The sequence below is a fragment of the Panulirus ornatus genome, chromosome 5, assembly GCF_036320965.1.
Source record: "Panulirus ornatus isolate Po-2019 chromosome 5, ASM3632096v1, whole genome shotgun sequence".
Taxonomy (NCBI): Eukaryota; Metazoa; Arthropoda; class Malacostraca; order Decapoda; family Palinuridae; genus Panulirus; species Panulirus ornatus.
Genome location: NC_092228.1, coordinates 1490435 through 1511950, shown reverse-complemented (window position 1 = coordinate 1511950; position 21516 = coordinate 1490435). Strand labels below are relative to the sequence as shown.

The following is a 21516-nucleotide window of genomic DNA, read 5'->3' as shown; positions in this document are numbered from 1 at the left end:
GATGCCATTTTTTAGGTGAAAGTGTGCATTAACCAGGGATTGGAGTAAATTATGTAATTATAATTGATATAGAAAGATATGTAGTATTGATTTAATATGTGATAAGTACTTTTTCAGTTTGAAATTTAGTTTTATTATGGTTAATTTATCAATATTTATTTCCTGTTAAAGAGCAAGATATTTGAAAGTTGTGCAGAGGCTTGGAAGAAAACTCCAAAAAAAGAGAAGTACAAGTATATTGAAGAGGCCATTGTAGCAAGAATGAATGTGATTGTTCCAGGGTAAGTTTTGTCTTATCTTTCTAGGTTTTCTGCCCAAAGAAGGTTGTTGTGATATAGAATAATCTCAAAAGTTGTTTATTGGTAGCACCTGATAATTTGTTTGTGATAAAAAACTTGACTTTGGTTACCATTGAAAGAAAAGGATCATTGGATTGGGGATTGCTCTTTTCATTTTATCTTTTCTTCCTTTGGCTTCATTTTGTTGATTTACATTCATACACTAGCTCACTTAATGGTTTGCTTCAAATTATGAAGCTCTGTTTTACAAGCATTGCAGTTGCCCTCTATTATTTGGTTACTTCATCTGAAGTAGGCACCATTTATAAAGTTTAATTCCTTAGTTGGTTTTGAAATTGCAAAACATTGTTAGTCACTTTCACTTAAAACCTGAGGACTCAGTAGGAAACTCAGCAAAGAAGAGTAATGAAAATTTAAGGATATTAGGACAAAGCAGCTGGATTGGATGGTACTACAGTTGAATTTCTTAATAAAGAGTATGTCTATGTTACTGACTGATTTTTTTAGACTTTTAAGTGTATTAGTGGATCATGGTGAGGTACCTGAGGATTAGCAGAATGCATGTGTAGTGCCATTATGTAAAGGCAAGGGGTTCAAAGGTAAGTGTTCATATTACGTAGGTATAAGTTTGTTGAGTGGAGCTGGAAAGTTGTATGGAAGCATCAGACTGGGGAGGAACAATATGGTTTCAGGAGTGGTAGAGGATGTTCAGATTAAGTGTTTCCTTTAAAGAATGTGTGTGAATTACTTGGAGAGACATAAGGATTTGTATGAGTCATTTATGGATTTGGAGAAAGCATATGATTGGGTGGATAGAAATACCCTGTGCAGGGTCGTATGAATGTATGGTGTGGGAGTAAAGCAAGTGTGTAAGAAGGTAGGGAGGAGGGAAGGAGAGTCTTTGGCAGATGTGTGTCATGTTTCTATGACTTTTGAATTGTTTATGGATGTGTTGGTGAGTGAGGCAAATGCAAAGATCTTTGAAATAGGGGCAGGTATGCAGTATGCATGGGGTGGTGGGACCTGGAAAGTGAATCAATTGTTGGTTGCTGATGAATCGGTACTGGTAACAGATTCGATTGAGAAATTGCAGAAGTTGGTATCTGAGTCTGGGAAAGTATGTGAAAAGAGAAAGTTGAGAGTAAATGTGATTCTGTGTACCTATTTATATCTCTGACAACCATTCCTTCCGGGAACTCACATCAAGGGGTGGCCATGGCAAAAGAGTATTCAGTTATCTGTGTCCTTACAATCCTCCCTTGCATACACCATTACTTGCATTCTTCCACTATTTCTCTCCCTCCAGTATTCCTCCACCCTGTTTGCCTATGTCACATGATCTTCGTGTCACACCAACCCCTTTAATTGTATTATCTTACACCCTCATTGTAAACTCCCAGTCTTGCATTTTCCCATATGCCAAAACCCCCTCAAAGTATTACGTTTCACCCATTCTATCACTCCACACTTCACTCTCTTTGCATTCTCTGCCATACCACATCTCTCATAAACCTTTTCATTTCTTTTTCCTTTCCATCTTTATGTTGCAATAATTGCAATGTTTCTTAAAATTCATGAACCAACTAGAACTTGCTGGAAATGCTGTGGCTGCTTCTTCCACTGTCATGTTATCATATATACTCATGACCTCTGCTTGTATCACAAGCTTGCTAATAGCAACATTTTCATGAGTTCTTTGTTTGATCCACATGTTCATCGTGTATTCCAATCTCTCTGTGATCAAACTTCAGGAATACAAGGTCTTAAATGCTCTGGTTAATGTTCCACTCTTGGCATGCTTCTTGAATTTGTCTGCACTATCACAAATAGTACATAAAGTAGGTTAACTAAGTCCAAGGACATGCTTAACATCATCTGTTCATTCACCTCTCATAAGATTTGAGCACAACCATCGTAACCTCAAATGGTGATGGCCTTACACTTTTGAAAAGCACTGACACCAGGAGAAGTTAAAAGACTTTTTGATGGCATGATGCAAGGGGAAAGACACATGCAGTATACAGTATACTGAAGCATAAAATACTGTAGCACTTTGTGACCATAGACAGTATATATGCACTAAGGACTGCAAAGCGTGAAGCTGCACACCTATGTCATGTAGACGCATGAATCTTGTATGGCGCTGGTAACACCATACCAATGCATGCTAACCCAGTGATGGTAGTGTTATTCCAACATAAGTCCATGTAATTAAAGAAAGGGTGTAAGAGGACCATGCACCTTATTCTGAAAATGGTTTTGATCAAACACATGTAATTCAAGAGTTCCCTGTATACATGGATGAATGAGGATAATGGCAAGCAAGCATGATTGGATCATGTAAACGTGCTGCGAGAAGCAGCTGTTGGGATGCCTGATCTTTTCGTAATGGAGGTAATGATGAAAACTATAGAGACTTCAGGAAAAGAAGAAATTAAATGGATAGGAAGAGTGTAATGCAAGTGAATGAGCAAGAATAAGAAGCTTATGTAATGAGATATCAGGACATGAAGAATGGCAAAATGTGAGAATAAATGAAGCAAAGTGAGAGGGTAAGATACGGAAGATATTTAGGGATGGGAGTTATTTAGGGAAGCATTGATTACATATGTGGCGTGTGGAGGATGGGATGTAGGCCTGTAAGGGTAGTGAGCTGTAGGATGAGTTAGTTGAGTTGTTAGAGACAAGAGAAATGTATGAGCATTACTGAAATGGAAGGAGTGCAAGTGTTTGGGATTTGTGGGTGAGGAAGTGGCATGTGTAAGAGTAGATGAAGAGTTAAGCAAAGTTCCAGTATACATATGTATGAGACAGGGCTGTTTGATGTCAATGTAGGTTTTGAACATATGTCTGGATGTACTGATAAGAGAGATGAAAGGAAAACTAGGGATGATGTATGCAGAGGTTGAGTGTAATGGTGAGGTATGGTAGCTAGTGACAAGCCCATCTGCAGATGATACTGTGTTGTATGCTGAGAGTGGTGAGGAGTTGCAGAAGATTATAAACATGTTTTATGAATTATGTAAGTGGAGGTGATTGAAGGTAAATGTGAGTAAAAGTAAAGTAATGGTGTTTGAATGGAAACAACATAAAAGTATAGATTTTGCAAAGTCCTGCAGAGTGAGAAGAAAGTACGCTAATAGGTGATAAAGATTATAGGAGGAGAAAGATCAGAAGAGGTGACATAATTTAAGTATTTGGGAGCTATCTTAGGTAAACCTGGTGATATAGGAGAGATAAGGGAGTGAGCAGTACAGGGTAGAAGGGTTACTGGGTCCCCTAATAGGAAAATGAAGGTTAGAGGTGTAAGTATGGAAGTGAAGAAAGGATTAAGGGACAGCATAATCCTCCTGACCCTGACATATGCAGCTGAAACATGGACATGAAATGAGTTGCATAGGCCAAGAGTCCAGGCTGTAGATATGAACTATTTGAAAGGAGCTTATGGTATGACTAGATAAAATGAAGAAAAAAAAAGCTTGGGTTTGAGGGGGGATGTATGAGAGATTTGGTGTGGCAAGAAATGCAAAGGGAATGAATTGTCGAGTAGTAATGTGGGTGAAACATAGTACTTTGAGATGGTTTTGACATGTGGGAAGAATGCAAGATGGTTGATTACAAGGAGAGTGTATAATAGTATGATTTAGGAGGTTGGTATATGAGGAAGGCTGCCTGTAACATCAAATATAGTGGAAGAGTACTAGAGTGAGAGCATTGGTGGAAGAATGCATGGAATGGTTTATGTGAGGGAGGCATGTAAGGATGGATTAGTGGACATTATTTTGCCTTGGCCATCTCCATGATGGAAGTTTTCTGGGGAAATGGATATCAGAGATGTATATTGATAGAAAGGTAGGAGTGGCAGGAGGTCAAGAGGAAGTTACAAGGGCTGAAAAAGAGGGCAAATAATAGATAGGATGACAGAGGATCAGCAAACTTCATTGAGAATTAGAAAATGATTTTGAAGTAGGTGAATAGTGTGATGAGAGCAAGAGAACAAGTGAAAGCATTAGTGAGGGTAGCAGATGGGAATGTAATGCCAAGAGGTACCTGACTGGTGTTATTCTAGTCTATGCAGAGCATGCCTCACTGAATTCAAACCTGTGGATAATCAAATTTTATTCACATTTGGGAAGTAAGTGTTTCATGTACTTCTAGGTGGTTAAATTATCATATTTTTTTCATACATATTCACCATTTCCTGCATTAGCGAGGTAGCATTAAGAAAAGAGGACTGAGCCTAAGAGGGAAAATCCTCAGTTGGTCCCCTTCTCTGTTCCTCCTTTTGTAAAAAAAAATAATTAAGTTGTCCCTGTATTTGACAGATTTGGCTTTCACATTAAGTCTTTCACATTTCTCATGTTGTAATGTCTTTGATAAAGTTTACAGATTTTGATAAATAATTTTCTTATTTCAGATGTGAGAAAAAACGTCAAGTCATGACACCATTTGAGGTAAACTTTATTTTTTTTGTTGAATATTAATTTTAAAGAATACAGTAATTACCCATTTGTAATTATCTACTTGCACAGTCACTGGGATAAAATTTTCCACTCATGGTGCCCATCTCATGAATTTTCTTTGCCATCAGGTAACCTATTAAACTACTTGCATTCACAGTGTCCATGGTCAGTTTCTTTCATCCTTCCACTACCCCGACACTGAACCAGTACATCCTTTTTTTACGTGTATTTTTTTCTAGCTTATTGTCATGGCATATGGTTACTCTGGTACTGCCTCTCTTGAAGAACTGTTCATTGTCATTGTTATCCATCTGATTTGGAAACCTATAAACTGTTATCAGATCCCCATTCTCTCTCCAACCCTCCATAGTAGATGGTTATGTAGCACTTAGTTTTCTTAATTGTGTACCATCATAGTTGCTCCTCTCTGTACCTTCTCATTGAGATGTTTTTGCTTCTTTAGGTGCAGTAACTGCACTTGTAGAAAATAGACCAATATTGATGTTATGTATGTTTCGGGTAGTTTACGAAGATGTCTTTAGCCACATCCTTGAATGTGATTATAAAGTTTGCAAGCAAACACTTCACCGTTTTTACATTTCTCTTTATGAATATCCCTAGTGACAGATTAAGTGTAATGACAGCCACTAGGTCTCTTCCACCTGTTAGATTCCTGTTTTGTATTTCGTGTCCTACTCTCATTATCTTGCTCTAACTTGGATTAAATCTGATCATCCATTTGCTTGCCAGCTTTAGAGTTTGTCTAGGTCTCCTTTAAGCTGAAGTGATCATCTTTTCTTATTTTGACATCATCCACAGACATGGTTTGGTAGGACTTCGGTTCAGAAGGCAAGTCATTTGCATACATCAATATTAGCAGTTAGCCCAAGACGAAGTCCTGCACCATGCCATTTATCACACCATCCCATTTTGAGGATGTTCCTTTTACCTGTGTTCTTTGTTCCCTTCTACAAAGATGATCTGTTCTCTGAAGTATTCTGCACCTTATTTCTTCCAATAATATTAGCTTCTTATCATCCTCTGATGAGGCATAGTGTCAAAGGCTCTCTGATAATCCAATGACATATAGTTTGCCCATTCCTTTCTTTGATCTAAGATGGAGCTTACCTTGTCATTGAAGTCTAGAAGATTGATCGATCATGCCTGACCTTTCCCCTGAAATGGTATTGCTAGTCAAAAATTTTTCCCTTTTATTCCATTAACCTTGCATCTGATGAACTTTTGGATTGTTCTTTTGAAAATCTCTCTTCCTCCTACCTCAACTTTGCAGTACTCCTTCCTTTCTTTCATATATTTTTCATTTGCTGGGTGGCTGCAGTGCCTTTTATATCTCCTCCATAGTACATCACAGAGCTCTTTCACGTTATCACATTTCCTGTCATATTATACCTCACATCCTATTGATCCTCCTCCTCTGTCACACATTTTACAGAAACTAGTACCACTAGTTTGTACTCTTGTTATAAAACTCCCTTTCCCAATAAATTCTGTCAAAAACTTGATCATTTCCACATAATATACTTGTTATTGCTTTTTGGATTCTGTACTTCTAATCCCTCTCTTTGAGTCCTCATCCTGCACTTTCATGATCAAGCACTGGGTTCTTTACCTGCTCTGATCCCTCATGTGTGTCTTTCTGTCTGTCTGTATACCTGTGATGCCTGTTCCCTTTGGGATTTCCTATCAAGCGGTGGCCAAAGCAGAAGAGTCTTCACTTATCCCAGTAATTACATGGCTCCCTCGCATACACCATTCTCTGCATTTTTCTACCATTTCTCTCTGTCCAGGTACTCTACCACTCTATTTCCCCATGTGTTAGAGGTGTTCTTCCTTTCACACTGGTCCTTTAGTCATTATATCATACACTTTCCTTGTAAACATCCTGTCTTGTCTTCTTTCCATGTGCCCAAATCACCTCAAAGTATTATGTTTCATCCGTTCTACCACTCCACAGATTATTCCCTTTGCATTTCCTGCCTTACCAAATCTTCCATGCACCCACTTGTTTCTTTCTTTATTCCATTTTGTCCTACCACATGATCCTTCACATATTCCAAATCAAGCACTAGATAAACCTTCATCCTAGGAACCCTCCTAAATTTCCAGAGCTCGGTCATTTAATGGTGAAAAAGCATTATCAGAATGGGGAAGTACAAATTTGACATCAGGGGTAGGCCATTTAGATAAACATTTGATATGGAGGTCCTCAAACAGATATGTATATACCTACTAAAAAGTGGGGTACAAAGGAGTGCTTGTCAGGAGTGAGCAGCCATTGCATTTCCCTGGAACACATTTTAGACATATGATGGGTGTCTGTCACTACAGTATCTAACCAAGTTTTAGATTTAGTTCTTTTAGTGTAACTTTGTTCCAATGCAGTACTTCTATTATGAAAATTTAGCATACATGTTCTGCACAATTATAAGATATTGTAAATTTTCTTGATTATCCAGCAGTGCCCAATGATTTTGTTACTGAGGATTGGATATTCAGGAAGGAAAAGGTACCAGTAGCATCATTCAGGCTAAAAGAACCTTTTCATATGTGTTGGGCCTCATGGAAGCATGCTGCATTGTGTTCATGAACTTTGCTTCTTCCTTAAAAGTTTGGTAAAATGATTATTGAGAATGAAACTTTCACAGAAGACAGTTAAGTAAGGACTTCATACAGTCTATTTTACCAGTGCTTTATAGGTTAATGTATCCATAACCATTCTTCCTTGCCATACTACCATTCTCACTGTACAATGAGCCAATTTTGCTCAGTCTTTTTGCATTCTGTATTTTCACTTTATGTGGTGGCACTTTCAGGGCATCCATTCATAATTGTGGCATACTGTTTTCTGTTTTTGCTTTCACACATAACTTTGTATACATGTATCGCCTAGCTCCCCTCCTTGAGCACATCCTCTTTTTCAGTGTTTTGAGGGATTTACCATGCAGTATTTCACTCTCTTAATCTTTTATTCCCATTATATTTATTACCTGTTCTCATAACATATATTGTTTCTTTCTGAACAAAAGAAAATATTGATTCATTTATACCTTTGACTTTTTTTTTTTTTTTTTTTTTTTTTTTTTTATACTTTCTCGCTGTCTCCCGCGTTTGCGAGGTAGCGCAAGGAAACAGACAAAAGAAATGGCCCAACCCCCCCCCCCCCATACACATGTACATACACACGTCCACACACGCAAATATACATACCTACACAGCTTTCCATGGTTTACCCCAGACGCTTCACATGCCTTGCTTCAATCCACTGACAGCACGTCAACCCCTGTATACCACATGACTCCAATTCACTCTATTTCTTGCCCTCCTTTCACCCTCCTGCATGTTCAGGCCCCGATCACACAAAATCTTTTTCACTCCATCTTTCCACCTCCAATTTGGTCTCCCTCTTCTCCTCGTTCCCTCCACCTCCGACACATATATCCTCTTGGTCAATCTCTCCTCACTCATTCTCTCCATGTGCCCAAACCATTTCAAAACACCCTCTTCTGCTCTCTCAACCACGCTCTTTTTATTTCCACACATCTCTCTTACCCTTACGTTACTTACTCGATCAAACCACCTCACACCACACATTGTCCTCAAACATCTCATTTCCAGCACATCCATCCTCCTGCGCACATCTCTATCCATAGCCCACGCCTCGCAACCATACAACATTGTTGGAACCACTATTCCCTCAAACATACCCATTTTTGCTTTCCGAGATAGTGTTCTCGACTTCCACACATTTTTCAAGGCTCCCAAAATTTTCGCCCCCTCCCCCACCCTATGATCCACTTCCGCTTCCATGGTTCCATCCGCTGACAGATCCACTCCCAGATATCTAAAACACTTCACTTCCTCCAGTTTTTCTCCATTCAAACTCACCTCCCAATTGACTTGACCCTCACCCCTACTGTACCTAATAACCTTGCTCTTATTCACATTTACTCTCAACTTTCTTCTTCCACACACTTTACCAAACTCAGTCACCAGCTTCTGCAGTTTCTCACATGAATCAGCCACCAGCGCTGTATCATCAGCGAACAACAACTGACTCACTTCCCAAGCTCTCTCATCCCCAACAGACTTCATACTTGCCCCTCTTTCCAGGACTCTTGCATTTACCTCCCTTACAACCCCATCCATAAACAAATTAAACAACCATGGAGACATCACACACCCCTGCCGCAAACCTACATTCACTGAGAACCAATCACTTTCCTCTCTTCCTACACGTACACATGCCTTACATCCTCGATAAAAACTTTTCACTGCTTCTAACAACTTGCCTCCCACACCATATATTCTTAATACCTTCCACAGAGCATCTCTATCAACTCTATCATATGCCTTCTCCAGATCCATAAATGCTACATACAAATCCATTTGCTTTTCTAAGTATTTCTCACATACATTCTTCAAAGCAAACACCTGATCCACACATCCTCTACCACTTCTGAAACCGCACTGCTCTTCCCCAATCTGATGCTCTGTACATGCCTTCACCCTCTCAATCAATACCCTCCCATATAATTTGCCAGGAATACTCAACAAACTTATACCTCTGTAATTTGAGCACTCACTCTTATCCCCTTTGCCTTTGTACAATGGCACTATGCACGCATTCCGCCAATCCTCAGGCACCTCACCATGAGTCATACATACATTAAATAACCTTACCAACCAGTCAACAATACAGTCACCCCCTTTCTTAATAAATTCCACTGCAATACCATCCAAACCTGCTGCCTTGCCGGCTTTCATCTTCCGCAAAGCTTTTACTACCTCTTCTCTGTTTACCAAATCATTTTCCCTAACCCTCTCACTTTGCACACCACCTCGACCAAAACACCCTATATCTGCCACTCTGTCATCAGACACATTCAACAAACCTTCAAAATACTCATTCCATCTCCTTCTCACATCACCGCTACTTGTTATCACCTCCCCATTTACGCCCTTCACTGAAGTTCCCATTTGCTCCCTTGTCTTACGCACCCTATTTACCTCCTTCCAGAACATCTTTTTATTTTCCCTAAAATTTACTGATAGTCTCTCACCCCAACTCTCATTTGCCCTTTTTTTCACCTCTTGCACCTTTCTCTTGACCTCCTGTCTCTTTCTTTTATACTTCTCCCACTCAATTGCATTTTTTCCCTGCAAAAATCGTCCAAATGCCTCTCTCTTCTCTTTCACTAATACTCTTACTTCTTCATCCCACCACTCACTACCCTTTCTAAACAGCCCACCTCCCACTCTTCTCATGCCACAAGCATCTTTTGCGCAATCCATCACTGATTCCCTAAATACATCCCATTCCTCCCCCACTCCCCTTACTTCCATTGTTCTCACCTTTTTCCATTCTGTACACAGTCTCTCCTGGTACTTCCCCACACAGGTCTCCTTCCCAAGCTCACTTACTCTCACCACCTTCTTCACCCCAACATTCACTCCTCTTTTCTGAAAACCCATACTAATCTTCACCTTAGCCTCCACAAGATAATGATCAGACATCCCTCCAGTTGCACCTCTCAGCACATTAACATCCAAAAGTCTCTCTTTCGCACGCCTGTCAATTAACACGTAATCCAATAACGCTCTCTGGCCATCTCTCCTACTTACATAAGTATACTTATGTATATCTCGCTTTTTAAACCAGGTATTCCCAATCATCAGTCCTTTTTCAGCACATAAATCTACAAGCTCTTCACCATTTCCATTTACAACACTGAACACCCCATGCATACCAATTATTCCCTCAACTGCCACATTACTCACCTTTGCATTCAAATCACCCATCACTATAACCCGGTCTCGTGCATCAAAACCGCTAACACACTCATTTAGCTGCTCCCAAAACACTTGCCTCTCATGATCTTTCTTCTTTGACTTTTAGTTCATACATTCCTAGTGCTGCCCTTCATGGGAGGGGGGGGGAATGGGTGAAGGCAGTAAGTATGATTATGTACATGTATATATGTATATGTATGTATACGTTGAAATGTGCAAGGAATAGAGTGAATTGGAACAATGTGCTATACCAGGGTCGACGTGTTGTCAATGGATTGAACCAGGGCATGTGAAGCGTCTGGGGTAAGCCATGGAAAGTTCTGTGGGGCCTGGATGCGGAAAGGGAGCTGTGGTTTCGGTGCTTTATTACATGACAGCTAGAGACTGTGTGTGAACGAATGGGGCCTTGTTGTCTTCCTAGTGCTACCTCGCGCACATGAGGGGGAGGGGGTTGTTATTTCATGTGTGGCAGGGTGGCGATGGGAATGGATAAAGGCAGACAGTATGAATTATGTACATGTGTATATATGTATATGTCTGTGTGTGTATATATATGTATACGTTAAGATGTATAGGTATGTATATTTGCGTGTGTGGACGTGTATGCACATACATGTGCATGTGGGTGGGTTGGGCCATTCTTTCGTCTGTTTCCTTGCGCTACCTCGCTAACGCGGGAGACAGCGACAAAGCAAAATGAATAAAAAAGTAAACGTTGAAATGTATAGGTATGAATATGTGCGTGTGTGGGCATTTATGTATATACATGTGTATGTGGGTGGGTTGGGCCATTCTTTGTCTGTTTCCTTGCGCTACCTTGCTAACGCAGATGGGTTGGGCCATTCTTTGTGTGTTTTCTTGTGCTACCTTGCTAACGCAGGAGATGGCAATTAAATATAATAGATAAATGATATATATATGTATACAGTCTAACATAGATCAACTTTTTTTTCAGGTATACTACAATTATCATTGCACAGTAAAGGCTGAAAGAAATCTCAATTTCAGGAAGGAACAGATGGAGAAGTATAAAACTCTTAGTGTGAAGGAGAAATATCCCTATATTTATAGGTCAGCTGTGGATCTGTACAATACAGTTGTAAGCATTACCACATAGAGTTGTGTGTATTTAGTTTTTTCTATGAACTTGGTGCATATGTTTATATAAAATTCCCATCTTTACTTTGCATTCATTGATTGAATGTGTAATTATGTATTCCTCATGCCGACTCTCTCTCATCCTCATATCACACAGGAGATAGCAGGTAATAAATGAGGAGAAAGTTAAACTGCAGAACTTGGAACAAAGTCCAAAAGCTCTGTTTGCATGCAGATTTTCCTCATTATATGAAGTTTTACTACAACAAAAATCATTAATCATAACCATTTATGCTATTATGACATATGATGCTCTACTGCATTGTATTTTATGCATAAGGAAACTGTGAAACCTCTTTCGCTCATGAATGTTGAGACCAAAACATTGTGCTTATGACTTATAGAGAATTACAGGAGCTTTTACAAGAGATTAATAGCAGTCTGATTAGTATACTTATACAGCTCCTTTCCCTTGATTTACATGGAGGATGTAATCCTAGAGAGTGGTATGCAAGCCAAATTTGTGTTAATCAAAATATTTATTGCATTGTAAAAAAAAGAGGTTACATGTTAGAATGTTAGATACAGAAGCTTCATTAATTTAGACTCCTCATAGCTGACAAATAGAGAAAGGAATGTTTCTTTATATTGATGAAAATAGATTTAGCTAGTATGATGCAGTCCTGCACTGATGTTTCTGTGTATTGATGAAGGTAGACTTTGCCATAATGATGCAGTGCTTTACTGTAACAGACTGAGAGATACTAGAGCTAGAGGCTGGAAATGAGCAATTGAGACCATTCCTTCATGTTTCTGGTGCTACCTCACTAATGTGGTACGCAGTGAGCATGTATGATAAAAGATATCCTGAATAGATTATATATTGTCTTTAGACGAATGTACTGTACCTTCAGGAGTAAAAGATACCGTAGATTATTATAGAATTTTCAGTCGATCCAGTAGTATATCAATTGCTTTAAACTGTTAATGTTTATGGGATGTATTTTAGAAAATGATACATCACTAAAGATGATGTACAAGAAGATGGAGTATGGTAATGTCACATTTTCAGTTTGTTACTTTATCTGATGGTGTTAGACCATTTTCATATTCCATATCTTTGCAGTAAAAGTGCTCTTTCACATCCTTCTCAAAAGTTCTCTTGCTTATCTTCATATTATGTCCTCTCAGAGAACTGTTTACATCAGTAACATATTTAAAAACATATGGGTAGTGTCAGGTCACCCCTCACCTTTCTAACAGAATAGGTAAGTCTAAGGCCCCGTGATTCTGGTTCCATCTTTGTTGCTCTCCATTGGACCTTTTCTGTTAGTCCTTTGTGCTTCTTTAGGTGCAGTAACCAAATATGTGGGTGTGGTAATGTTTCTATTGTTTTGTTTTCTTATATGATGGTTGTTTTTCAGCGAGAAGCTGCTGTGTGTAATATGGGTCATTCTCATTGGAATGATTCTATAAGAGGAGGGCCCAGTAAAAAAGAAAGTGAAATTCTCCTGAGGTGAGTGGTGCAGCCTAAGTTTGTTGTAGAATTTTCCAGTGTTGATATATATTTATTATTTAGGTTAACATTGTTATGCTTTTTTGTTGTCTTTTGTTTTCAGTTTCTTTGAATTCCCAATTTCAGATAGATACAGGTTTACCCCATATGAATTACAGCATGCTTTCTTGTAAAAGACCGTTCTACAAAACTACATTATTCATATTTTTTTCCAATTGTAATTTATGTATTTATAATTGCCCAAGGACCCTTTTCCTTAAAAGATCTTGGTATAACTCCAAGACCCCTTTCCCAGGAGCTCCTGCAGCTTCAAGGCTGCTCAGCTTCCAATGTCAGGGAAAGAATGGACTCCTTTGGATTGAGAAGTTCTTCTGTAAGATTGTACTGCTTTGTACTCTCTTTCATCAACAGACAAAGAAACAGCCTCACCCAAAGGTGTCTTTTCACTAGCACTGTTACCCAGGCAGGGGGAGTCCGATAACCCATAAATGTATGTGTTCACTAAAGATTCATTCTTAGCCAAAGATTTTCAGCCCAACATGATACAGACATAAAAGATACAATGAGATGGAAATATTGGAAATAATAATTTTCCTCTTTGTACAGTATAATAGAATCAGCAGAAGGAACAATTTATACAAGAATATAGTTAAAGTTTAAAGACACCCTTAAAGGCCCCCAGCCATACCATATGGCCTGCAGGTCATATATTGCTCACACCTGTGTTAGGGGTTTTAGAATTATCATGTATGGGGACTAATTGGGACTGGATATGATTGTTTTCCCCAGGAGCACCTGTTCTCATAAGTGGGGTTGGTAAAGATTTTGGTGTTGCAGCCAAGGATTTTATTTTAGCTCCCTAGCTGTGAAGTTAACATGATTTATGTAAAGCACGTTAGCTTTGCTTACTTTTATGTTGCTATATGAAGACTGCTGTTGAAGAGCTTGCCTTATATTCAGTGTGATATCTTGGAGAATACCTTGAGATCTTCATTGAATTGTCTGGGAAGCCCCATTTTTTTATTTGCATCAAAAATTTGGAATCTTTCTCCGAGGAAGTATTTAATTTTTGATTAAAAGATTGGTTTGTTGGCCCAACCTGGCCTATTTGTCAAAGCCCTGTCAGAAGGAACTTCCAAGCTAGCATTTCTGTGGAAGCTTTCCCTTGAGGGGTTTCCCAGAAGTCTTTCACATTCCCCTACACTTTATCAACCATACTTTGATCTAGATGCCAAGGATCAGTCCTGTGGGCATTTGGCTCACCCTTGTGAGGTGAAGGATCAATAATGTACCACACAATAATCTTTGGGTATGTTTTTGGTCATCTTCCTGTTGCTTTTGAAGTTGTTCTCTAACCCCTGCCTCTATGCTTTTATACTCTCATATCTCGCAGGACACACTTACCCAAGAGAGAAAAAAATTATTTTGAAGAATGAAAAGCCGTTTTCTCTCTGAGGAGGTGCCCTACTGGCAAATCTAATTGTTTCTTCCTGATGTATTATCCCCTCACTAGGAAAACCTTGCCTCAACTGATGGAAGTCACCATCATGGTTATGTCCATGTTCCAAAGAATTATGAGGTACTTGGCCTGGTGCTGCATGATAAACAAGAGGACAATAATATCTTCACTAGGTGGTGACTGCTGAGTGTAGGGGAGAGTTCAGAAGCAATCTATTGCTGCAACTGATGTTTGGAAAGGGTGAGAGGCATTAATCTCACCTGAAGTAGGGCAATCAGAGGCTCCTAACCCCTGGAGATTATAATTTGCAAGACACTGCCTCAGAGACAAAGGTTTTCATTATTCAAAACTCACTTTTCTTTTACTTACCCTTGTTTGTTTTGTTGCTTTGATTCTTATTATTAACTCTCTGATAACTTTGTTGCTTTCACCTGTGATACAGCATGTAATAATCATTTAAGATTATGTAGGAAAATAATTTAAAAAGCACAAACATGACTTTCAGTGTTTTCATCATCAGGTTTTTAGAGATGCCTTGGCTTCCTCCTGTCTCAGCTCTCAATCTGTATTTTGAGGAAAATTTAAAGAATGGGAAGTATAATGATATAGATGGACCTAATAGGCTGTTTCAGGCCTTGAAGGAATTCGGAGAATTACCTGATCATATGAGATTGGCTTACAAGGAGAAACGAATTAAGGTTTGTGATATTCTTTATATTATTCAATTTACTTTGTGCAGAATATATTATATCACTATTGAATTAGATATGAGATTGATAGGATTGCTTTCATGGTCAAATACTTTTCAGAGCCCTTTGATCATGTTTTTTTTGCACTGCATTGAAGTCAGTCTCATGCTTAGAATGTAGAAATGTATAACATCTTGACCACATGAAATACTGTGTCATGTAATGCATCTTAAACCTTATCCCGAAATTTTGCTGTAAAGTTCATTCCAGAAAACTTCAAAAACATACTGAAAAATGTTTAAGAATTTACAAAAACTGGAAAATATGCCTCTGCTAGGCATTGAATAACATATAACACCTATCAGCCTGTCATAACATAGCATAGTGATGCCTCTTGGTTTATCATAGGAAAGACCTCTTTTGACTTGGGGAAATAAAGTGGAAGAGTAATGGAAGGAGAGAGTTGAGGAAGAATGCGTGGAGTGGTATTTGAGGAAGGTATTTAAGAACTCTTTTGCTGTGGCCACCCCATTTGTGGGAATTCCCAGAGGGAGTGGTTGTCAGATACTGTCCATACACTGCTCCTCTCTGTTTCGCATACAATTAATTTCCTTATCTCATCACTCACTACCCTTTCTCATGTGCCTACATCTTGGCTGAAGAATAAGACAAATGGTAGATGAGGTGGGATTATCTTGAAGTTTCAGGGAGGATAAGAAAATAACGTATTTTGGAAGATTTATGGAAAGAGGATTTATCAGTTAGTGTAAACCCCAGATAATAACGAGGCACTTTTGAATGACAATATTTTTAACAGCACCTTTTCTGTGACAATTTGCAAATGGCACCTTCATTAACAGCACCTTTTACAATGAGTATCACTTAATTAGACCCTAAAATCACCCGGTGTCAAACAGCATTGGAGGCAGTCCTTATACCAATTCGCATACATCTTGTCCCTCTCCTCACTCTGGCCTACAAAGGTAGTGTGAAGCATGTCCTCCCCTCACTTTTCTACTGTATGTGAATAAGAGAACAAATAGGATCATCGGATCATCACTAAGGGGGAAAAGGTGAGGAAGTGGTAATAGGCAAAAAAAATGGTAAAAAGAGATGGAATTAGTATTTTGAAAGACTTTATAATGTATTGGATGAATTAATGTAGATGCATTGTTTTTGGGATGAGGTGTTTTGAAGATTGAGAGGCTTATGGTTGATCGTGTAATGAAAAGTAAGATGATGAAAGCCTTGCATAAAATGAAAGTGTCAGGAATGGATGGGAACACTGTTGAATTTTTCAAGAAAAAAGTTCAGGGATGTTGATCGGTTAGTCAGGCTGTTCAGTGTATGTATGGCCCAGGTTGAGTTGCCTGAGAATTGGCAGAGTGCCTGGTATATTGCTATTATGTAAAGGCAAGGAAAACAAAAGTGAATTCTTGAAGTACAGAGGATTTAGTATGTTGAATATACATTGTAAGATGTGTGGGAGAATAGTGAATGAAAGGATGGTGTCATGTGCAGAGCATCAGGTTGGGCAGAAGCATTGTGCCTTCAACATTGAAAGAGGATATGTTCATTAGGCGTTTTCTCTGAAAAAATTTTCATGAGGAATATTTGGGACAGAGAGGGATTTGCTTGCGGAATTTATGAACCAGGAGAAATTGTACTGGGTTTGTGAGAGATGCCATTTGGAAGTTTTGGTAAATATATGGTGTGGGAGGAAAGCTTCTAGAAGCTATGTTTATCACTACTATTTTATTGAGTTTAATGTATTTTTACAGTCACTGTTCTCAGCTTACACAGGACTCAGCTACACTGAGTACATAATGAAATTATGTGTTAAAAAAGTTTGAGTTTTCTATGGACTTGAGGCCCTGTGCTTAACCCAAATGGATTTTATATTTGTTGTATATCCCATTGCTTATATGATGTTCACTTACAGATGGTAGCTGCATACACCAAAGAGTTTACATCATGGTGGCAAAGTCAAAATGCTGTGGTGCACACTCTTGCTGAAAAGTTCCTGGTATGTCTTTGTTTTTTGTTATCATTATACCTAATCACTGTTTCCCGCATCAGCGAGGTAGTGCCAGGAAACAGTTAAAGAATGGCCCAGCCACTCATATACACACATATATGCATAAATGCCAATACATGCTCATATACATGCATATACATATAAACATATACACATATACATACACAGACATATATACTATATATATATTTGTTTATTTATTTTGCTTTGTCGCTGTCTCCCGCATTAGCGAGGTAGCGCAAGGAAACAGATGAAAGAAATGGCCCAACCCACCCACATACACTGTGTATACATACACGTCCACACACACACATATACATACCTATACATCTCAACGTATACATATATGCACACACACAGACATTTACATATATACGCATGTACATAATTCATACTGTCTGCCTTTATTCATTCCCATCGCCACCCCACCACACATGAAATAACTACCCCCTCCCCCCTCATGTGCGCAAGGTAGCGCTAGGAAAAGACAACAAAGGCCACATTCGTTTACACTCAGTCTCTAGCTGTCATGTCATAATGCACCGAAACCACAGCTCCCTTTCCACATCCAGGCCCCACAGAACTTTCCCTGGTTTACCCCAGACACTTCACATGCCCTGGTTCAATCCATTGACAGCATGTTGACCCTGGTATACCACATCGTTCCAATTCACTCTATTCCTTGCACGCCTTTCACCCTCTTGCATGTTCAGGCCCCGATCACTCAAAATCTTTTTCACCCCATCTTTCCACCTCCAGTTTGGTCTCCCACTTTTCCTCGTTCCCTCCACCTCTGACACTTATATCCTCATGGTCAATCTTTCCTCACTCATTCTCTCCATGTGACCAAACCATTTCAAAACACCCTCTTTTGCTCTCTCAACCACACTCTTTTTATTACCACACATCTCTCTTACCCTATTATTACTTACTCGATCAAACCACCTCACACCACATATTGTCCTCAAACATCTCATTTCCAGCACATCCACCCTCCTCCGCACAACTCTATCCATATATACACATATATACACATATGCATATTCATACTCGCTTGCCTTCATCCATTTCTTGCACTACCCTGCCCCACTGGAAACAGCATCACTACCCCATGCTTCAGCACCAGGAAAACAGACAAAAAGGCCACATGCATTCACACTCAGTTTCTGTCATGTGTATATTTATTATATTGTGTTATGTAAACAGTGAGACGGTAGACTTGATATTGAAATAGTAGAAAGGAACATTAGGTTGAAATGTAGGGTTGAAGTAGTAGGTAGGAACATTTGGCAGGAAAATTAGGTAGAATTAGACGGTAGGAACATCAGGTAGAAGTAGAAGTAGGGGCCTCTGAAAACACTGTGCTAGAGTTGCCCACTGTCAGTTGCCTATTCAGGGTGAGGCACTATAAGCTGAGAAGTAGCACTGGAGTTCACCAGTTAAAGGAGACACTTTTGATATGGCCACCCCTTTCAGGGAGTTTTCAGAGGGAACATTTATCAGAAATATGGATATATAGGTCTATATACCAATGTGGTTGGAACAGCGTATATTTCATATAGCCTTGGAAGTATTAGTTTGCCAATGATTACATTTGATGACCAGCATGAACACATATAAGATTGATAATAGTGTACTGGCTATAAAGACAATTTACAATGGTGAGGGGCAGATGTATATTGATCCTCCTTTTATGAGTGAGTAAGAGATATATTGTGCAGTGTTGTGGAATTATATGGCAACATCTTTTGCCTCTCATTAACAAGTTCCAGTAATAAGAATTTTTGAAAGCATGCCTGGAATACCTTTTTCCTTCTCTGTCTATTTAAACCAAGTATTTGTCATTAGTATTTCATTAGCTTTTTAATTTCATGGGTCTTTTCCTGGGTTTAATAAGTCTTCATGTGTGCCCTCTCATTTTTCCATGATGTCCTCCCAATCCCTATTAAAGAATGGTTTTACTCTACATTTTCAAAACCATGTTTTCTCTAATCTGATTTGGTTTCCCAGTACCTTACCCTACCCTTCTACTTTATACCTCTTCTCACCTTCCACTCGTTTCATACAAGTCATACTCACTCACTCGTTCATTCTTCTCCATCCATTCTTTTCCCTTGCTCGGATTATCTCAGTGATGTATGAGTATTTAGTAATTCATAATTTTCCACCTCCAGGGTAAAAGGTTAGTGTTATCTGAATCAGAGAAAAAGACTTTAGTAACTGAAAATCTGCCTGTAAAGGAAGTAATGCCAGTAGATGTATCTCTGCCCTTAGAAAGAGAATCAGTATTTACAAGGAAGAAAAAGGTGTCTGGAGTGGCAGAGAATGAAGCTCCAGATATTAAGGAAGAAAAATCATCTGCCAGTGTGAAGAGAAAGGTGTCTGCTGATGCAAAGAAAAAAGTTACAGTCTGTAGAGAAAAACAGTCATCTGCTGTCAAGGAAAAGGTGTCTGCTAATGCAAAGAATAATGTTCCATTTTGCAAAGAAAAACAATCATCTGTCATTGTGAGGAAAAATGTGTTTACTGTTGATGAGAAAAACGTTTCAGTCTGTAAAGAAAAACATTCATCTTCCATTGTGATGGAAAAGATTTCTGTTAATGAAGAGAAAGAAATTCCAGTCAGTAAAGAAAAATCAACTGCTTGTGAGGAGAAAGAGGTGTTTGCAGTTGCAAATGAAGAATTATCTCAGGTTAAAGAGGAAGACATGTGTCCTGATAAAAAGGAAAGATTTTTGCCTTGTTCAAGGATAATAGAGCCTTTCATTACAAAGGAAACAATACCTTCCAGTGCACCAGATTGTTTTAGGACTATGTTTCAAAAGCTTTCAGATATCAAGCCCACTCTCAGTTTAAAATCAAAGATAAAACATCTTAAAAGTTGGAAAAGTAGCTACAAAAGACTTAATCCCACAGACAGAATAGTATGCAAAAACTTTTTTGAAATGCTGGATATTCATATTTCAACAATGATCTTGACAGATGTTGCAGATTTGAAGAAAGAGGAACGCAAAACATTTTTGGGTAAACATCGGATGTTTTTGAGAGGTGTCTTCAGACGTGATATTTTTCAAGAATGTTATCCTGTTAAATGATATCCTTTGGTAGATGACTTCCCTTTTTCAGAAAGTAAAGCACATAGTAAATGCAAATATGTCAAATAGGAGTTATGTTTGGTAAAGTGGTGGTGACATGAATTTCTTTGGAAATGATTATTACTCTCATAAGTGCTTTCAATATTGTAGTAAGTTCTTGAGAGTAGCATGCCAGGTTTTATATGAAAGAGGATGAAAATACAGCTGATTATATTGTTGCTTTTCATTTGTGTGTAATTTTTACAAGAAATGGTGTTTATATTATTATTAATTTTATTTTACTAGATCAGTCTCATTTTTGCTATTTCTTTCACTAGTGAGGTAGGATCAGGAACAGTTGAAGGAGTGGCCTCATTCTCTCATATTCATTCCCTAGTTGTCATGCATTGTGCACTGAAACCATTATAATTATTATTATTTTTTTTCTCATTCTTTTTTGCCATTTCCTGCATTAGCTAGATTCAGGCAATTAACAGCGTGTCAGCCCATTTACCACAGTGCTCACTTCTCTCTATCCAAAGCGTGCTGTTCACCCTTCGGCATGTTTAGGCCCAGAGCACTCAAAATCTTTTTCACTCCTTCCTTCCATTTGGTGTTCCCCTTTCTCCTTTTCTCCACTTCTGACACATATATTCTTTCTGTTAATCCCTCCTTAGTCTCTCCATATATACAAACCATTTCAGCACAACCTCTTCAGTTCTCCCACTCATATTCTTATTACCACAAGTCTCTCTTATCCTTTTACTATATACTTGATCAACCTGACTTACACAATATTGTCCTCAAACATTTCATTTCTAACACATCTAACCTTCTACAATCATTTTCATCTATATAGCCCATGCCTCGCATCTGTATAGCATTGTTTAAACTACCACCCCTTCAAATATAACCATTTTTGCCCTCCCAGATAACGACTTCTCTTTCCACATTTTCCTCATTGTTCCCCAAACCTTTACCTCCTCACCCACCCTGCGAATCACTTCTTCAATGGTTTCAATTTCTGCCATTTGCACTCTCATGTATCAGAAACACTCCACTTCCTTCA

At 38.7% G+C, this 21516-nt stretch overlaps 1 protein-coding gene across 1 annotated transcript in view; it reads left to right on the top strand.

Annotated features, from left to right (window-relative positions):
• Positions 1-20718, top strand: part of LOC139747063 (uncharacterized) — a 38373-nt gene extending 17655 nt beyond the window's left edge. Inside the window, exons 6-12 of the mRNA XM_071658853.1 lie at positions 172-281; positions 4717-4753; positions 11529-11672; positions 13096-13187; positions 15167-15344; positions 17278-17361; positions 19548-20718. Coding sequence (XP_071514954.1) covers positions 172-281; positions 4717-4753; positions 11529-11672; positions 13096-13187; positions 15167-15344; positions 17278-17361; positions 19548-20468 — 1566 coding nt within the window. The 3' untranslated portion in view covers positions 20469-20718. The remainder of the gene's footprint in view (positions 1-171; positions 282-4716; positions 4754-11528; positions 11673-13095; positions 13188-15166; positions 15345-17277; positions 17362-19547) is intronic.
• The last annotated feature ends 798 nt before the right edge of the window (positions 20719-21516 follow it).